At 41.2% G+C, this 17,565-nt stretch overlaps 1 protein-coding gene across 2 annotated transcripts in view; it reads left to right on the top strand.

The window, feature by feature from the left end:
• The first annotated feature begins 7,172 nt into the window (after positions 1-7,172).
• Heatr1 (HEAT repeat containing 1) overlaps positions 7,173-17,565 on the top strand; it is a 46,735-nt gene continuing 36,342 nt past the window's right edge. The window contains exons 1-10 of one of the 2 annotated variants that reach the window (XM_041630631.1): positions 7,173-7,252; positions 7,328-7,446; positions 7,727-7,900; positions 8,373-8,589; positions 10,545-10,686; positions 12,336-12,437; positions 12,770-12,910; positions 13,954-14,165; positions 14,286-14,419; positions 17,234-17,336. In XM_041630631.1, coding sequence (XP_041486565.1) covers positions 7,759-7,900; positions 8,373-8,589; positions 10,545-10,686; positions 12,336-12,437; positions 12,770-12,910; positions 13,954-14,165; positions 14,286-14,419; positions 17,234-17,336 — 1,193 coding nt within the window. In that variant the 5' untranslated portion in view covers positions 7,173-7,252; positions 7,328-7,446; positions 7,727-7,758. The remainder of the gene's footprint in view (positions 7,253-7,327; positions 7,447-7,726; positions 7,901-8,372; positions 8,590-10,544; positions 10,687-12,335; positions 12,438-12,769; positions 12,911-13,953; positions 14,166-14,285; positions 14,420-17,233; positions 17,337-17,565) is intronic. The other variant, XM_041630632.1, reaches the window with a different exon arrangement.

Below are 17,565 nucleotides of genomic sequence, written 5' to 3'. Positions count from 1 at the left end.
GTCCTGGAACTCACTCTGTAAACTCAAACTCAGAGATCTGCCTGCTTCCATCCAGAGTGCTGAGATTAAATGGGTGTGCCACCACCACCCAGCAATTAAAAATTTGTCTAGTTTAGTATACGCAATATGTTCATAAGATGGATGTATTTCACACTTGTTAGTATGAGTGTAGGCCAGAGGAGGACATCAGTGTCCTGTTCTGTCACGCTGCCTTATCCCCTTGAAACAGGTTCTCTCAATTGAATCTGGACCTAGGCTGGAAGCCAGCGAGCCCCAGCAATCCTCCTGCCTCCATTGACTCTGTTCTGCTTACAGGCATGCAAGGCCACACCCAGCTTTTCTCTCTTTCTTTTTTCACATAGGTCCTGGGAATTTAGACTCAAGTCCTCATGATGTATGCACAGCAGAAACTCTTATCCACCAAGCCATCTCCTTGGCCCCTGAATTTAACTCTTTTGTTTGTTTGTTTTTTTGAGATAGGGTTTTTTTCTGTGTGACAGTCCTGGCTGTCCTGGAACTCACTCTATAGATCAAACTGGCTTTGACTCAGAGATTCAGCTGCCTCTGCTGGGATTAAAGGCGTGGGCCACCATCACCCAGTCTGTATTTAACTTTTTAAAAGATATCAAACATATTTTTAATAAACCATTTATTATCCTTAGCTGACAGTTCTAAAATCTATGTCAGTTCTGGTCTTATTCAATTAATTGACAATCAATATTTATAGTTGCACGTATTCGACAAAAGTTAACATAGTATGATGCAGAGAGAAGAAAAGAAAGGGACTTGGGCTACCCACACCTATAATTTAATGAGTTTTTAAAGCAGATGACGGAATGATTTTCACTAGCTAAGCACAGCTAAATGTTTTTAAGTTTTGTAGTTCCCTAAATGGCATCTGAGCACTGTTTTAATAAATTTTACAACACGTGCAGGGTTAATGAGTCAATATTTAGACAACAGTATATACATTTCTAATTTGAAAGCAGCTGCTTTTCGTCAAGGCTTCTTGGGGAGTCTACTGACCACATACAAGGGCCGTGAATGGTGCGTTAGTGCCACCTGCTGGTCTCCAGAGGTATAACTGGCACTTCTTGCTATTGTGTATTTCCAAATCTTTCTCTTAAAAATAGAAACAACAAACTCAAAACTAAAAATACCTGTCTTAAAAGTAAAATATTTATATGGGTGTTGTGGAAAATGCTTTTAATCTCAGATCTTGGGAAGGGGAGGCAAGAGGATCAGGAATTCAAAGCCAGCCTGGGCTATATAAGAGTCAGTGAGGGTTTTTGTTTGTTTGTTTGGTTGGTTGGTTTTGTTCTAAGTAAAATATTCCAAACTTTGGGAAAGGATTTTCTTTGGCTTTTCCATTTTCAATTCATTTTATTTATATTAGAAAAGTCCCACAATAATAAGGGATCCGAGCTATTAAAATTGATACCGCTGGGCTCTATTGTTAATATCTTTTTTCTATTGCTTCTAGTGCTATTATATTTTGAAATATGAACTATTATATTATTTTTTACCGTTTTAAAACACTTTTTTCAAGTTCTAGATCCCTGTCAACTAGTTTAAAAATAGTCTAAAAAGTGAATTTGAGTGACAAGACTATCTAGGTGCTCAGATTCACAGTAATAGCGAGTTTACTTTGCTAATGATATTCCTCCTCCTCTCTCCCTCTCCCCTCCCCTCCCCTCCCTTCCTCTTTCTTCTTCCCTTCTTTCCCTTCTCTTCCTTCCTCTTTTTCTCCCATCCCTTCCCTTCTATTTCTTTCCCTTTCCTTTGTTATAGTCTCATGAAGCCCAGCATGGCTGTAAACCTGCAGTGTAGCTGAGGGAGGTCTTGAACTCCCGCCCCCTCTGCCTTCTCTTCTGGATTACCAGTGTGTGTCGCTGTGCCCGGCTAACTAATTTCTTTTTTCAACAAGAGATAAACTTGAGTAGGTAAAAAATGTGTCTGAGGCCAAGCCTGACAGCCTGTGTTCTGTCTCCTCAGCACTTGCAAATACTGGCTCACAAACACACACACGCATGTACACTCACACGTACATGTAACAGGCCCCAGACTTTAGCACAGCTGATGAAAGTATCATGATGGTAGTACCATTCAGACTGTAAAACACAACACATAGACACCACCACCTGCCAACTAAGACAAAGACCTAATCCATCAAAGTCCATAGAGTTCTGGGAGAGTCTCTAATGTACTAACCTTGCTTTTTAGCTTCTGTAGTTCCACTTCTGGATAACTGTTCTTGTTAACTGAAGTGTGTCAATCCAGAACATGGTTTTGTGCTTAAAAGCTCACCCCAAGAAAGGCTTAGCGCTGCACTGGGAGCCCGAACACCCAGTGTAGTCACCAGCCAGCTAATTCAGATTTTCTACTGGTGTAAGCCTATGTCTGAGCAGTCTTCTCTTGTGAATACCCCACAATAATACACTCACACAATACACACACATGTAACTCCCACCAGACAGTTCCCGAATAACCACTCTGAGGCTTAATATTAATTACAAATCATTTGTCCTATTAGCTCAGGCTTATTATTAACTAGCTCTTACAATTTAAATTAACTCATTTTTATTATTCTATATTTTACCATGAGGCTTGTGGCTTGTTACCTCAAATCATGCTTCCCCAGTGACTGCTGGCATCTTCCTGACTCTGACTTCTTTTCTCCCTCTCTGCTTGGATTCCCCACATGGCTCTATTCTGCATGGCTATTGGCTAAATCAGATTCTTTATTAACCAATGGTACTAAAACATATTTGCAGCATACAGAAGGGCATCCCACATCTCTCTCTGTCTCTCTCTCTCACACACACACGTGTGTGCACGTGCACTCACATACATGCAGTTACCCACACATAATCATAAATAAAAGTTTAAAAATAAAAGTGTATGTGTTTATGTTTCTTGGAAGGGGCTCTTCTCCTGTGTCCTCACAATAGAAGACAGGATGGTTGTCCCTAGGCTTCTGCTTTTCTGGACATGGCTTCAGGCTGCAGGGAGGGTCTCTATGAGAGCTCTTAGTGAGAAGAAAGGACTGGGGAAGTACTCACCCCTCCTTTCATAACATAACAGATTCTGTCACAGTGGGAAATTATTTCTGACAAGTCTCAAACATCCAGTTCCCAACCTCTCTATGTATGTCCAGCTTATGGCTGCGGACGTACTCAGACAATACAGTAGCATTCCCAGCAATGACATGCGGCAGCTAAAGAATACTTAACAATATTAAACAATTCATATGGCTCAACATTAAATAACAAATTATAATTTATCATTGTGATACACTTCCTAAGATATTATTTATCAAGGACTAAAGCTTTAGGTTTTCTTAAATAATTTTATTCAATTTTTTATCACTATCATCTGTATTTGACTTCTTAAGAGAAAGAGAACTTGAATTTTTATTTCAATTATGTGAATATATGAGTTTGTGCACATGATTACAGGTGCCTTGGCGACCAGAGGAGGGTGCTGGATACCCTGGAGCTGGTGGGTGGAAGCCCTGTGAGGAGGACACTGGTAACTAAACTCAGGTCCTCTGCAAAAGCAGTATACGCTCTGAGTATCTGAGCCGTCTCTCCAGTACAAACAAAGAGAACCTTTGTAAATAAGTGAAAATAGATTTAATAATTTTATACAAACATTCAAATTTTAGATACTTTGACTATAAATAATATTTTGATCATGACTTGTAGATAGTTACATGGAAGTTATTTGGGGGGCTGGTGCTGGGAGTTCAAACCTGGAGCCTCACCTATTGGCACATGCTACCTCTCCAGCACCATGTCTGCCTGTGTGCAGCCATGCTTCCTGCTATGATGATAATGGACTAAACCTCTGAACTGTAAGTCAGCCCCAATGAAACAGTTTTCTTTACAAAAGTTGCTGTGGTTATGGTGTCTCTTCACAGCACTAGAAACCCTAACTAAAATACCACTTTGGGGCATATACCCAAAGGACTCTATATCCTACTACAGAGACACTTGCTCAACCCTGTTCATTGCTACTCTATACATAATAGTCAGAAATTGAAAACAGACTAGATGTCTGTCCGTGGATGAATGGGATAAAGAGAATGCAGTATATTTACACAATGGAGTATTACTCGGTGGTTAAAAAATGAAATCTTGAAAAAATTATGCTGAGGTGACCCCAAAGACAAAAATGGTATCTATTCACTTATACGTGGATGTTAGTTGTTAAATTTTCAATATGCAGGCTACCATCCATACAACCATAGGGGTTAGGTATAAAGTAAGGGATGAGGGAGGAGTGTTGGATCTCCCCATGAAGGGAAAATGGAACAGATAGTTATGGGTGGATAGAGGTGGGGTGGTACTCGAACAGGGAGTCAAAAGGGGAAAGGGAGGGAAGAGTGGGTTGAGAGAGGAAACACAGGGAGGGATAGCTAAAACTAAAGATCATTTGAAGGGTTATGTGGAAACCTAAACAGTAGAAGCTTCCCAAAATATATACATATATGAAGATGATCTGAATGAAACCACCAAATAATGGGGGAGATATAGCGCCATCTGGACATCTCGTTACTAAATGAACCCATTCCAGGAATGGGTTATATCTAATCAAGTCATTGGCCAAAGCAGCCCTATAAGAACCCCCAAACGACCCAAAATATTGCCAAGGTTATTGGTTGCTCTCCACAAACTGACAGTAAGACCCTATTGGTGAAGACATCTACATATCTCGTTGAGCATGGAGGTGTGGAGCTTGTGCCTATCTAGGGCCTTCACCCCTACTGGCTAGTGTTCGCAGTACTGGAAGGTACTCTGCTTGCTACCAGAGGAGAACTGTAAACACCAACCCAGCTACAAACCCTTCAGTCTACAATGGTGATCTGCTTGTAAGATGCTGGGGCAATAGCATCACAAAGCTTGTGGAAGTAACCAACCAATGTCTGGTTGATTTAAGGGGCTGTCCATGAGATGAATCCCATACCTGACACTTCTCAGGCAGCCAAGAACCTGAGACTAGATGGGCCAGGGAACTAGGAGAAAACCAACTACTACTGTCCGTGTGTCGTGTGTGTGTGTGTGTGTGTGTGTGTATACATATATTGTTTTTTGTTTGTTTGTTTTTTAAGACAGGGCTTCTCTGTGTAACAGTCCTGACTGTCCTGGAATTTGCTGTTCAGGTTGACCTTGAATTCACTGAGATCCACCTTCCTCAGCCTCCCAAGTGCTGGAATTATAGGTGTGTGTCACCACTGCCCAGCTCTTTATTTATTTATTTATTGAGCACGCTGGTAGTATTTGTTGAAGGAGGTGGAGGCAAGAGGATCACAAGTTTGAGGCCAACCTGGGCTATGCATAGGTTATCTCAGTTGGTTAGAGTGTGGTGCTAATAACTCCAAGATCATGGATTCGATCCCCATAAGGGCCAGGATGTACATATACTGCATATTAATATTACATATTAAAATATAATGCATAATATATTATATACACACATAGATATAGCTAGATTAATAAAATGACTCCTGAAGTTATTATTTCTTCATACTTAGATCAGTGTTCTTGCTCAGCCATCATCAGAAAAACCTCCTCCATTGCTGGACAATGTGTAGAAAGTGAAAGATCTCGAAGACTCAGTCCTAAACTCAGTCTCCATCTAATCCTTCCCTTCAGGGAACTCTGCAGAAAAGGAGGTGAAAAGATAGAAAGAGCCAGAGGGAATGGAGGCACAGGTCTGGACCAGATGGGCTCCCAGCACGGAGAGAGGAAGGACACAAGATCCCCCCAAACCTCCCCAACCCAGAAGCTAACTCCCATTGGTAATCACAAATAAATAATTAGTTTTCTCCAATGGGGTCTAACTCTCTATACGAACCACTGTTTGGTGTAGGAGGTTCTTCTGTTCAGACAAACAAAGCCCCCCACCAGTCACTGTTCAGGCCAGGCCACACATCCAAGCAGTAGATGGCTAATACAAAATAACCTCAGTTTTGGGGGGAGGGGTTGTCTCACAGTGCTTTGTCAGGGTGCTTCCCCTCTTCATTTTTACCTTCCAGGTCTTTTGTTTTGGTTTTATAATTTTATAGGATTTCTGTGTCTGAGTGGGTGTATCTCTGTCTATATGTTTCTTGAGCTTTTTTCTTTTGGCTCTTTTTCTTCTGTTTCTTTGTTTTTGTCCTATTCTGGTTTGTTTGCTTTTATTTTATCTATAAATATTATTATTCGATTTTGTGTTCTAATATCTCTCTCTTCTTCAAGACAGGGTTTCTCTGCACTGCTCCGGATGTCCTGGAACTCACTCTGTAGAGCTGGCTGGCCTCGAACTCACAGAATCCGCCTGCCTCTGCCTCCACAGCCTGATGACATTTTATTTGTTTGTTTTAATTGAAAAAAGGAGTGCGCCGCCACCTCCCGGAGACTTTTTTTTTTTAATTGAAAATAGTTTTTTTCAAGCTGGGTGGTGGTGGCACACGCTTTTAATCCCAGCACTCAGTCAGCAGAGGCAGGCCAGCCTGGTCTACAGAGCGAGTTCCAGGAAAGTCAGGGCAACACAAAGAAACCCTGTTTCAGAAACCGCCCCCCCCCCCCAAAAAAAAAGTCTTATTTCAAATACTAATAAAAAGGAATAAGAAAAATACCACCCCGTAGGAATGCAGACAAAGCAAAAGTGATAAAGCTGTCACTAGCTGAGCGCAGCGAGGGTTCAGTATTTACAACTCAACAGATTGCACTGGGGTCTGCTGCTCATCCCAGGTTTGCCCCCGCTTAGCGTGTGACAAACTCAGGTGAGGAATTTGAGGAGGTTCCTACAGAGGAGCAGGAGGCGTGGTGCAGAGGCCTGTATTCCGCACGCGGCTTTCCGCGCCTCAGCATTTAGCGGGCTGGATAAGTATCTCGTGAATAAACCTGCTGACTACACTTACTGATTAAGCTCCAAAAGACGGTGCAGAGACTTAACGCCAGACCTTAGCTTAAGGGGAACACAAACCGCGGCGAAACAGCAGGGACCCGGAGCAGCAAACTGTAGTACCAAGGGGCGAGGCTCCGAAAGGGGCGGGCCCTAGAGGCGTGGTTTTCGGGACAGAAGGGCTCGAAGGGGTAGGGCTGTGGGCGTGGCTTAGTAAAAGGGCGTAGGATAAAGGTGGGGGTCTTAGAAAGAGGCGGGGATGGAAGGCGGAGCTTCAAAGAGGTGCGGGATCGAGGGCGGGGCCTCAAGGATCAGGCACGTGCAGGGGGAAGTAGGTGGGGGATTAAATGACCAGCACGAGGTAGGTTTAGCTCTCGGGGAGGCGGGGCTAGCACATCGCGTTTCCTACAAACATGTCCCTCTTCTCTGGCCGTAGTGCGAAACCGGAAGTTCCTATGAGGCGTGCTTTGGAGTTCCGGGATAGAGCCGGTACCATGTGGGAGCTGCTCTGAGGAGTTGTTGGATATCCAGTCCTGCAGATATTCCAAGTTCAGGGTGAGGAGGAGCACGGTGCAGACAGGAGCGGCCGTGACTTGGGACGGGGAGCCAGGGCGGGATTTGAAGCCGTGGTTCCTTGCCTGGGGAAAGCGTGAGCTGCCGAGGTGTAGTTAATGCTGTTTAGGTGATTGAGCATCCCCGGTTCTGGAGAGCCTGGGCGGTGGGTTTCTGTGTCCTCGAGAGTACGGAACTCGGTGTTGCCAGTTCATGAGACCTGTGCTGCCAGGTTAAGCCGCTTGAAGTTTCGCAGAAGTTTTCCACGATGTTTATTTCTTAGCCCGTGTTTTGAGACATCCACTGCCTTGCAAGATGACGTCCTTAGCCCAGCAGCTCCAACGACTCGCCCTTCCTCAAACTGATCCCAGTCTCCTATCTAGACATGAAGTGGCCTCTCTGTTGTTTGACCCCAAGGAAGCGGCCACCATCGACAGGGACACCGCCTTTGCCATCGGTGAGCCTCCTTTCACTCAGCAAAGTTCCTGGAGCAATGGTTTTGGGGGCTTTTTCTGTGTTTTCTTGTCTTCTGCGTTGTTGCTTCCCGAGCAGGTCCTTGCTTGATTTGTCTTGTTAAGGGGGAAAAAAGCAATCTTGTTAGATGCTTAAATGTATTTATAAATAGTGGAATCTGAAATTTTACAAAGCAATTAATACGTAAAAGGAAGAAAAATAAGGAGATTGAGAAAATGACTGGGGTGTGGAGGGAGTCTTCCAGAACTGAGAGTAGTTATAACAAGGATTAGAAAGAGGGGTCGGGATGGAGTTCTTGGTGTGAAGTAGTTTCTTTCCTCCTATTGAGTGAGATCAGATATATCCTATATGTAAAACCAAAAACCAGCGTTTGAGAGTGCATTACACATTATACGGTTCTTGGATTTAAGGATAAGGAAACTGTAGAAGTTAGTTCTAAGTGACTCTTCTTGTAGGATGCACTGGCCTAGAGGAGCTTCTTGGAATTGACCCTGCCTTTGAACAGTTTGAAGCACCATTGTTCAGCCAGCTAGCAAAAACCTTGGAGCGCAGCGTTCAGACCAAAGCAGTGAACAAACAGCTGGATGAAAACATTTCACTGTTTCTCCTTCACTTGTCTCCGTATTTCCTGCTTAAGCCAGCACAGAAGTGCCTGGAGTGGTTGATTCACAGGTAGCTAACCACGTTAATCTTTTACGGACTAGAGAGTTGCAGACACTCATTAAAGCTGTGTTGTTAGCTGGAGCTGACTTAGATTAATGTGATGTCTGGAGTGTGAAGTGAACATGTTCTTATATTAAACATGCTGATCTCGAGTAAAATGTCCCATTTATTGTGTTTAGACTTTTTGGGTTTTGTGGTGTTTGTTTGTTTTTTGAGACAGGGTCTCACTGTGTATCTCTGGTTACCTCAGACTCAGATATCTGTCCCTTTCCTCCCCAGTGTTGGGATTAAAGACGTATGCCATCACTCTTGTCTAGTTTTGTTTTGAGGGTAAGGTCTCATACAGCTTGAGCTGGTTTTTAACTTCTCTCTCTCTCTTTCTCTTTTCAGAATGTGTCTTTCTATGTAGCCCTGGCTGGCGTGGAACTCACTGTGTAAATCAGGATGACTTCAGACTCACGAATCTGCCTCCTTTTGCCTCCCAAATCCTGAGATTAAGGCTTTGCACTCTTGCTCCTGTCTCAGTACTATGGGCGCCATCAGACCAAACCTAACCTCATTAGTTTTTCTTTTTTTGGTTTTTGAGACAGGGTTTCTCTGTAGCTTTTGGAGCCTGTCCTGGAACTTGCTGTTATAGACCAGGCTGACCTTGAACTCAATAGAGGTCCGACTACCTGTGCTGGGATTAAACGCTTGCGCCACCACTGCCCGGCTAACCTCATTAGTTCTAAGGAGCAGTGTACATTTCCTTTTCAGAGTCATTCCCAAGGATGAAACTATTAAGTTTCTTTCTTTCCACACTAGAGGTTAAGACTATCCTTTAAAATATCAAGCCAAGTCAAGTAATATTAGTAATGTGTATTAAGCATGTATATACCATGGCCCGTACTAACTACTGTGGATGCTGGGAACCAGACTTTTGACCTCTACAAGAGCAGCTTGTAGAGGCTAAATGGCTGAGCCTTCTTCATGTAGCATTTATTCAGCAAATGTTAAGTGTGATTAAAAAAAAAATCAGTAGGTTGTTCTTGGTGACTGTCTTTAAATACCTCAATAAAAGTTTACATAAGATTTGGAGAGGTGGCTTTGACAGGATTTGTTGAGAAAGTTTCATACAAGTAGTGTCATGGTTAATATTCGAGCCTGTATAAAATTAATAGAAGGCAAGCTGTGGCACTATGATATTTCTATCTGAAGAAATTAATATGATTTTATTAAGCTTTTAGTTTTTCACAGGGTGTGGTGGCATACGCCCTAAGTCCCAGCACCTGGAAGTCAGAGAGACAGGTGGATCTCTTGAGTTCAAGGCCAGCCTGGTCTACAAAGCCAGTTCCAGAACAATCAGGGCTACACAGAAAAGCCCTGTCTCAAAAAACAACCAAAATTTTTTATTACTATCATCATCATTATTATTATAACTATTTTGAAATATGGTGGTTAGGAAAGCAGTAGGAAGTTACTGGAGCGCAGACAAGCCCAGCAATTGTTGTCTTTTTAGCCAGCTAGTTTTCTTGGTTTGATGATGATGATGACCACAGTTTCATTAAAGTTTAAAGTGAATAGGGTATAAATTTTGATACTGAATATTCAAAATGTTATTGCTTCAGAATTGATTAAACCATGTTGAATCAAACTTGAATGCAAAATAGAGTTTATCATCTAAATACTGTTTATCTTGTTGTGGTTGAAATTCATCGTAGGTCTTTATACTTCATTGAGACAGGATTTGGCCCTTTTAGAAACGTGTCCGCCAGGCATGGTGGTTCACTCTTGGGAAGCACAGGCAGGTGGATCTCTGAGTTTCTCCGCGAGACGAGGCCATCCTGATCTTGTCTACATAGCCAGTTTCATGCCCCGTGGGACTACCCAGTGAGACTGTCGAAAGGAAAAAAAAAAAGAGCAAAAGCAAGTACTTGTGAATTTTGTATATCATGTTGATTTTAATCATGCCATATTGTTCCTAGGTTCCATATCCATCTTTACAACCCCGACAGTCTCATCGCTTGTGTCCTGCCCTACCATGAGACACGGGTGTTTGTGCGGGTGATACAACTTCTAAAAATTAGCAATCCAAAGCACAAATGGTTTTGGCTGTTTCCTGTTAAGGTAAGATTGGTTAATGCCATGTTCATTCATGTATATAATTATTATAAACCATGATTAAGGTTTTTTATTTTGTTTTGCTTTTTTGTTGTTTGCTTTGAGACAGGGTCTCACCTGAGCAGCCTCCACTGAGAGAATCACCCCCTTCCTCCCTACTTGCTTGACTAGTATTAATAGTTTTGTTTTGGTGGTAGGGTCTCACTGTAGAGGCCAAGCTATACTTTCTCATTTTGAGGAAAGTTCTCTCTCTAACCCTGCCTGGCCTGAAACTCACCATGTAGAGCAGGCTGACCTCAGAGTCACAGATATGCCTGCACTAAGAGCTGATGGCAGATGGTGGTGAAGCTAGCAATCAGAAGGAAAAGAGGGAAAGGATAGGCAATTTTGGATTCAGTTTAATTTAATTTGGGAAAAGTAAAGCCCTTAATGATCATGAAGATAGTCCAGTTTTATCTGTACCATTTGTTTCCTAACTTCCTGTTAAACTCTTATAATGACATCTAGTACTTATTTAGTACCTGACATTAGACTAGCCATTTTACATCCTACTGTCTTGAAGTCTTATAAACTCTTTATAGAGGTGAGGATGGACTCAGAAATTGAAGCTACTAGAGTTCCTGTGACTAAAGTGGGCACAGTTGCAATATGAGTGCTACTTTGCATTTGTAATTTTAGTACCAAAGTAATTTTTTAAAAGGTGAAGAGAATGGAACTCTTAAAATACTTACACAAATTAAAGGGATAAGGATAACTTGAAGAGCATCAGGAAACTTGAATAGGTGTTTGGAATTGAATAGGTGTTTGGAATGAAAGGATAGTTACTGAGAAGAAGGGCCTAGTAAGGTCCGTCTACAACAGAGACTAGAAGAAAGTAGGTGGATGTCATAGGAAGGAACTTTTACTGCGTGTGAGTGTGCTAATGGGGCTGGGGCAAAAGCTGATGAGAGTGAAGGTAGACCAGCAGGCCATGGGCCTGCACCAAGAGCTAGTGACAGCTGGTAGTGAAGTTAGCAGTCAGAAGGAACTGGAGGAAAGGAATCCTCAGTTTTGAATTCAAAAGAAAATTTCAGAACCTGAATGTAAATTAGTCAAGCTAACTGAAGTTCAGAAAGTCTAGTCTGTGCCAAAGCTGCCTTTCCCTGCATTCACCCTGCTCAGAACATCAAACCATTTTCTCCTGGTCTTCCAAAGACTTCAGCACTATCTAGAAGCTCTTTTCAGGTATCCAAACCTCACTGTCCCCTTAAAGATGACTTGGGTTATTCATTTAATTGTTTTGTTAATGTTTATTAACAGACCATGTGCAGTAGTAGTTAGTGGGGATAGCAGTATAGGTTTTTCAGGGCCTGCGCCTGTTTCTGCTATTAGAATATTGTGAGGCAGACCGATTCAAAAACCAAATCTTACTAGTAGAATGATTACAAGCTAGAAAATTGAGGTTAAATATGTGTAAGTGGTACATTATAAGTGCTTTCTCCCTTTGCTGTTACCCTGCTCGTTGGAGTTCCAAAAGTTTCTAAGAGTTTATGTGTTAATCTCATCAGCACCAGTTATAAGGTCTTGATGACCTGCCAGATGTTACTAGATAGATAGTTGGGGTAATGGTCAGTTGGCAGTTGTTTCTAATAGCTTGTTCTTTTTATCAATAACAGCAGTGTGGAGTGCCCTTAGCTAGAGGAACTTTGGTCACCCATTGCTACAAGGACCTTGGATTCATGGATTTTATTTGCAGTTTGGTGACCAGATCTGTGAAGGTGAGCCATGAGTGTGTTGAGTGTGGGGGCTCCCAAAGTGATGGATGGCTCTCAGAAAGGAAACATTTGGTAGAACTTGGAAGAAGTTCCTATGTTGAATGGTCTGCTCTTGGGGTGCACGAGCAGGTGAAGAATCAGTTTTTTCACCAAAAGATATTTTTTTTCTGCAGAAATAAATTAGCCTATTGCTTGTCAAATTCCAGCTACAGTGATTATTAAATAGAAACTACCTAAAAATGTCAAGAAACATCTTTATTCAGCATTGTGTATGATACTTAAAGAACCAGAGTGTTCCACAAGAGCCTGCATGTGTGTTGTGTTCCCTATTTCAGGCGTTCGCTGAGTATCCGGGAAGCTCAGCTCAGCTCAGAGTGCTCTTGGCCTTCTATGCTTCCACCATCGTGTCTGCTCTGGTGGCTGCTGAGAACCTGTCAGATAATGTAGTTGCCAAACTATTCCCATACATCCAAAAGGTAAGTCAAGTAAATAATTTTATACAGAAAGGAATTTGCTTGCTTTTGAAAATTTTATAAAGAAATACATATTTTTAAATTGATAGCTTATATTTTGAATGGTTAATAAGATCAAATCCTTAGGTTAAAAAATACTTCCATTATTAAATAGATATCTAATAATAAATGTTTGCTTCTTTCTATGTCCTAGGTCTATTTTCTTAGTCATATTTTTGTCATTCAGGAAAGAGGAGCCTGCCCTTCAGGCACAGGCTGACTCTTCCCTGTTTCCTTAGCACTGAGTCTTTCCTACCTGCCACCTCCCAGACACTTGACAGAGGTTCTGCTTTCACTGCTTCTAAGCCCCAGATTACTGTCTTAAATACAATAATACAGTTTTACTCTCGTGAATGATGAGATGGACCTCTCCCTTCCAAAGACATGAGCTTGCAGGTCAAGCAGAACTTGTTGCCTCTTGTTGGGATGTGTAGTGGATGTCTGAGTTAGGAGGCTTGTCTCGAGTTTGTTCCTTCTCACCCTGTGTCCGCATAGGAAAAAAAGTGAACACCTTGATATTCCATTTCTTAAGAGTCATTGCCTGTCAGTGTTCATTCGCTTTTTTAACTTACAATGTATTTATTTATTAGATAGTTTTAAAATTGCATTTTGCCTCTGTAAGAAGACAGCTTGTGTGAGTCTGTTCTATTCTACCATGTGTGCCCTGAGGACTGAACTCAGGTCGTCAGACATGGTACCAAGTAACTAGACTCGCTGACCGTCCTGCCAACCTTAGTTTTGTTTTGTTTTTTTGTTTTGTTTTGAGAGAGAGCCTTTGGCTGTGTGGCCCACACTGGTTTTGAACTCATGTTCATCCTGCCTCAGCCTCCTGAGTGGTGTGACCACCGGCTTAAAAATTGTTTTCGTCTTATACATGGAAACATAAGGATTGTACATGAATCAGGACAAACGTTAACATTTCTGATTGGTTGTACTTAAGTAACATGTTAAGTAGAAGAACCTAATTCTGTGTTTTTTCATTTTCCTTTTATTTTAATAATACTTAGGGGTTGAAATCATCTTTACCAGATTATAGAGCTGCCACATACATGATAATCTGTCAGATTTCTGTGAAAGTAACAATGGAAGATACCTTTGTGAATTCACTGGCATCCCAGCTCATCAGAACATTGACCAAGGTTCCTTCTCAGGTCAAGGATGGATTAGGTTGCCTGATAATTCTCTTACAGCGACAAAAGCCAGAAACGCTTGGGGAAAAGTAGGTATTGTTTTATAGTTAGAGGCCAGTGAAGTTGTTTTGAATAGTTTTGGTGAGATCTACTGCTTTTACACTGCTTTTGTCTATCTGTCCATATCATGTATGCTTCCTTCTTTCCAGGCCGTTTCCTCATTTGTGCAGCGTTCCAGACCTCATAGCGCTACTTCACGGGATCTCCGAACGCTATGACGTCAGTCCTCTTCTGCGCTACATGCTTCCCCATCTGGTTACCTCTGTTGTTCGGCACGTTGCGGGTATGTGGCTTACATTTGGGCCTAAAAGCTTCCTAAGTTCCAACTATCATCAAATAGGACAGACACCTGGTTGATAGCTTTAAACTATTTAAAACTTTCTATTCAGGTGTTTCTATGTAACTAAGTTGTTTCTATATAATTAAGTGAAAAATCTTTAGGGTTGGGCAGCTTCACCCAAGGGAGAACTATCATTCTGAGACATTTCTCAGGATTCTGGTATTTAAATAGGTTCTGTTGGAATGAAAGGATTTGGCCAAGTAAATCTTTGCTTCCTGTTGTTGTTTTATTTACCCTTTGGCTCTTTTGGCTTTTTTAATCTTTGCTCTTTTGGCTCTGTTGAGGGGTCCGCTGTATAGCTCCCAAATAAATTACACACATGGAGTCTTATTCTTACTTATAAACAACCGGCCTTAACTTGGCTGGTTTCCACCCAGCTTTTAAATTAACCTGTCTACCTTTGCCTCTGGGCTGTTTCCTTTTCTTCTGTATGTCTTACTTTCACTCTTGCTCTGACTGGCTGGGAGGCTGGGTGGCTGGCCCCTAACGTCCTCCTCTTCTTGTTTTCTTGCTCCTTCTCCTCACCCCAGATTCCTCCTATTTATAGTCTCTCTCTTCCGGCCCTGCCTATCCTTTCTCCTGCTTTGCTCTTGGCCATTCAGCTCTTTATTAGACCAATCAGGTGTTTTAGACAGGCAAGGAATCACAGCTTCACAGACTTAAACAAATGTAACATAAACAAAGATGCAACACATCTTTACATCATTAAACAAATGTTTCAGAGCATAGACAAAAGTAACACACTTTAAAATAATATTCCCATCTAGATACATAAAGATACTTAAAGGTCTCTAATGATTCATTCACAGTAAATATCTAGCTGCCAGAAAGTAAGCCAAGAAGATTTCATACATAAAAATACAAATTATGGCTGGGCGGTGGTGGCACATGCCTTTAATCCCAGTACTTGGGAGGCAGAGGCAGGTGGATCTCTGTGAGTTCAAGGCCAACCTGGGCTACAGAGCTAGTTCCATGACAGCTAGGGTTGTTACACAGAGAAACCCTGTCTCAAAAAAAAAAAAAAAGCAACAAACAAACAAATCCAAATTATGAAAGAAATTGATAATTTTCATTATTTTTCTTTGCTTCAATAAACAGAAAAGAAATACTTGGTTCTATGGCTGCTTAGAGAATATTAGCAAAAACATCTCTAAATTATGTTAAGTGTGATATAAAAAGGTTTGCACAACTAAATCTTGACTTAAAGCTTTCATTTCAGTAAGTCTAGGAGATGGCAGCCTTGGTTTAGTCAGGAGGCACTGCCAGGAAAGCTTGGCCTGCTTTCAGGGATCCCAGCTAGAGCCAGCTTCTCTAACTTTTAGTGTGGTCTGGGGAAACAATATAATTTTTGCACTTCTGTTTTATTCTTGATACCTATATCATGATAATGCTTATAAAGAGCTAGTTCCAGGACAGGCTCCAAAACCACAGAGAAACCCTGTCTCGAAAAACCAAAAAAAAAAAAAAAAGTATGGAGAATTTCAGGTGCAGGACAAATGAGAGTAGTTATACAAAAAATGTTTTGAGAACTGTAAATGACTCAATAGATGTAATATACATTTGATTCTAGTTAAAAAGAGATGGGGAGACTCAGCAGTTAAGAGTGCATACTGCCCTTGCATAGGACCCACATTGGACAGTTCATAGCTGTCTGTAACTCCAGTTCCAGATTTGATGCCCTGTGCCATCATCAAAAGGCACCTGGATATATCTGGTACACATAAGCTCTGTGCAGGCACACAGTCATATACATCAATAAACAAGTAATTTTTGAATAAAAAGAGAATAAGTAGGGGCTGGAGAGATGGCTCAGTGGTTAAGAGCACTGACTGCTCTTCCAGAGGTCCCGAGTTCAATTCCCAGCAACCACATGGTTATCTGTAGTGAGATCTGGTGCTTTCCTCTGGCGTGTGGGTATACATGGAGGGAGAATGTTGTATACATAATAAATAAATAAATAATTTTTTTAAAACAAAAGAGAGGGCTGGAGAGATGGCTCAGAGGTTAAGAGCATTGCCTGCTCTTCCAAAGGTCCTGAGTTCCATTCCCAGCAACCACATGGTGGCTCACAACCATCTGTAATGAGGTCTGGTGCCCTCTTCTGGCCTGCAGGCATATACACAGACAGAATATTGTATACATAATAAATAAATAAATATTTAAAAAAAAAAGAGAATAAGTATAGAATATAGGTTACATACAAAACTTTGGATTCACCAAGATAGGATAGATAATGGAGTATTTTCTCTGAATTTGTTTGTTTGTTTGTTTGTTTTTTATTTTCGAGACAGGGTTTCTCCATAGCTGTTTTGGTTCCGGTCCTGGAACTAGCTCTTGTAGACCAGGCTGGCCTCGAACTCACAGAGATCCGCCTGCCTCTGCCTCCCGAGTACTGGGATTAAAGGCGCCACGACCGCCCGGCTTTCTCTGAATTTGCCAAGTAATAGTGAACTAGATATTGTGGATGTGTTTTTTACTTGATAACTGTTTGTATTTTATATAGTTTTACTATGTTAGAGTTAAAACCTTTCCCTTTTATTGAGACAAAAAAGGGGAAATGTTGTGGGAGAATTATTTGCGCTGCCACTCCACTTTACCAATAAAGTGAATCAAAAAAAGGTAATCAGTAAAAAGCTAGAGATACTAGTATATATGTTTTTAAGTTATTACTAGAAAAAATTTCCACTGTAAGTAAATTTAATCATGAAGATGCCAAAAAGAATATCGCTCAGTTTTCATCTGTTTACATATATCAAGGAATATCAACTGAAGGAATTGACAGTCAAGTCTACAATAGACACTTAGAAGCAATACTTACAAAAATACCACTGACGAACAACTTAGATCACCTGCTCGCTAGGTAAGATGGTTGTTAACGTGCTTCTGATTTGCATATTTATGGCTAAGTATTCATTTCAGTATTTATCAGTAGTTTTCTGGTTTGCTTTTTAAGGTATTTTATTTGCACTGTCTATATCATTTCTTTAGTTATGAGTATTGAATCTAACAACTGACAGCCTAAAATGCAAAAGTAAAGTTTTCTTGATTGTCATTAATGTTTATAGAAGAAAATGAGAAAGTATTAGTCT

Source organism: Microtus oregoni, unplaced genomic scaffold (genome assembly GCF_018167655.1).
Source record: "Microtus oregoni isolate MIOR12 unplaced genomic scaffold, Mior012 000035F_ref0000213, whole genome shotgun sequence".
Classification (NCBI taxonomy): domain Eukaryota; kingdom Metazoa; phylum Chordata; class Mammalia; order Rodentia; family Cricetidae; genus Microtus; species Microtus oregoni.
Note: the sequence above shows the minus strand (reverse complement) of the source record. Positions and strands in the feature narration are given on the sequence as shown.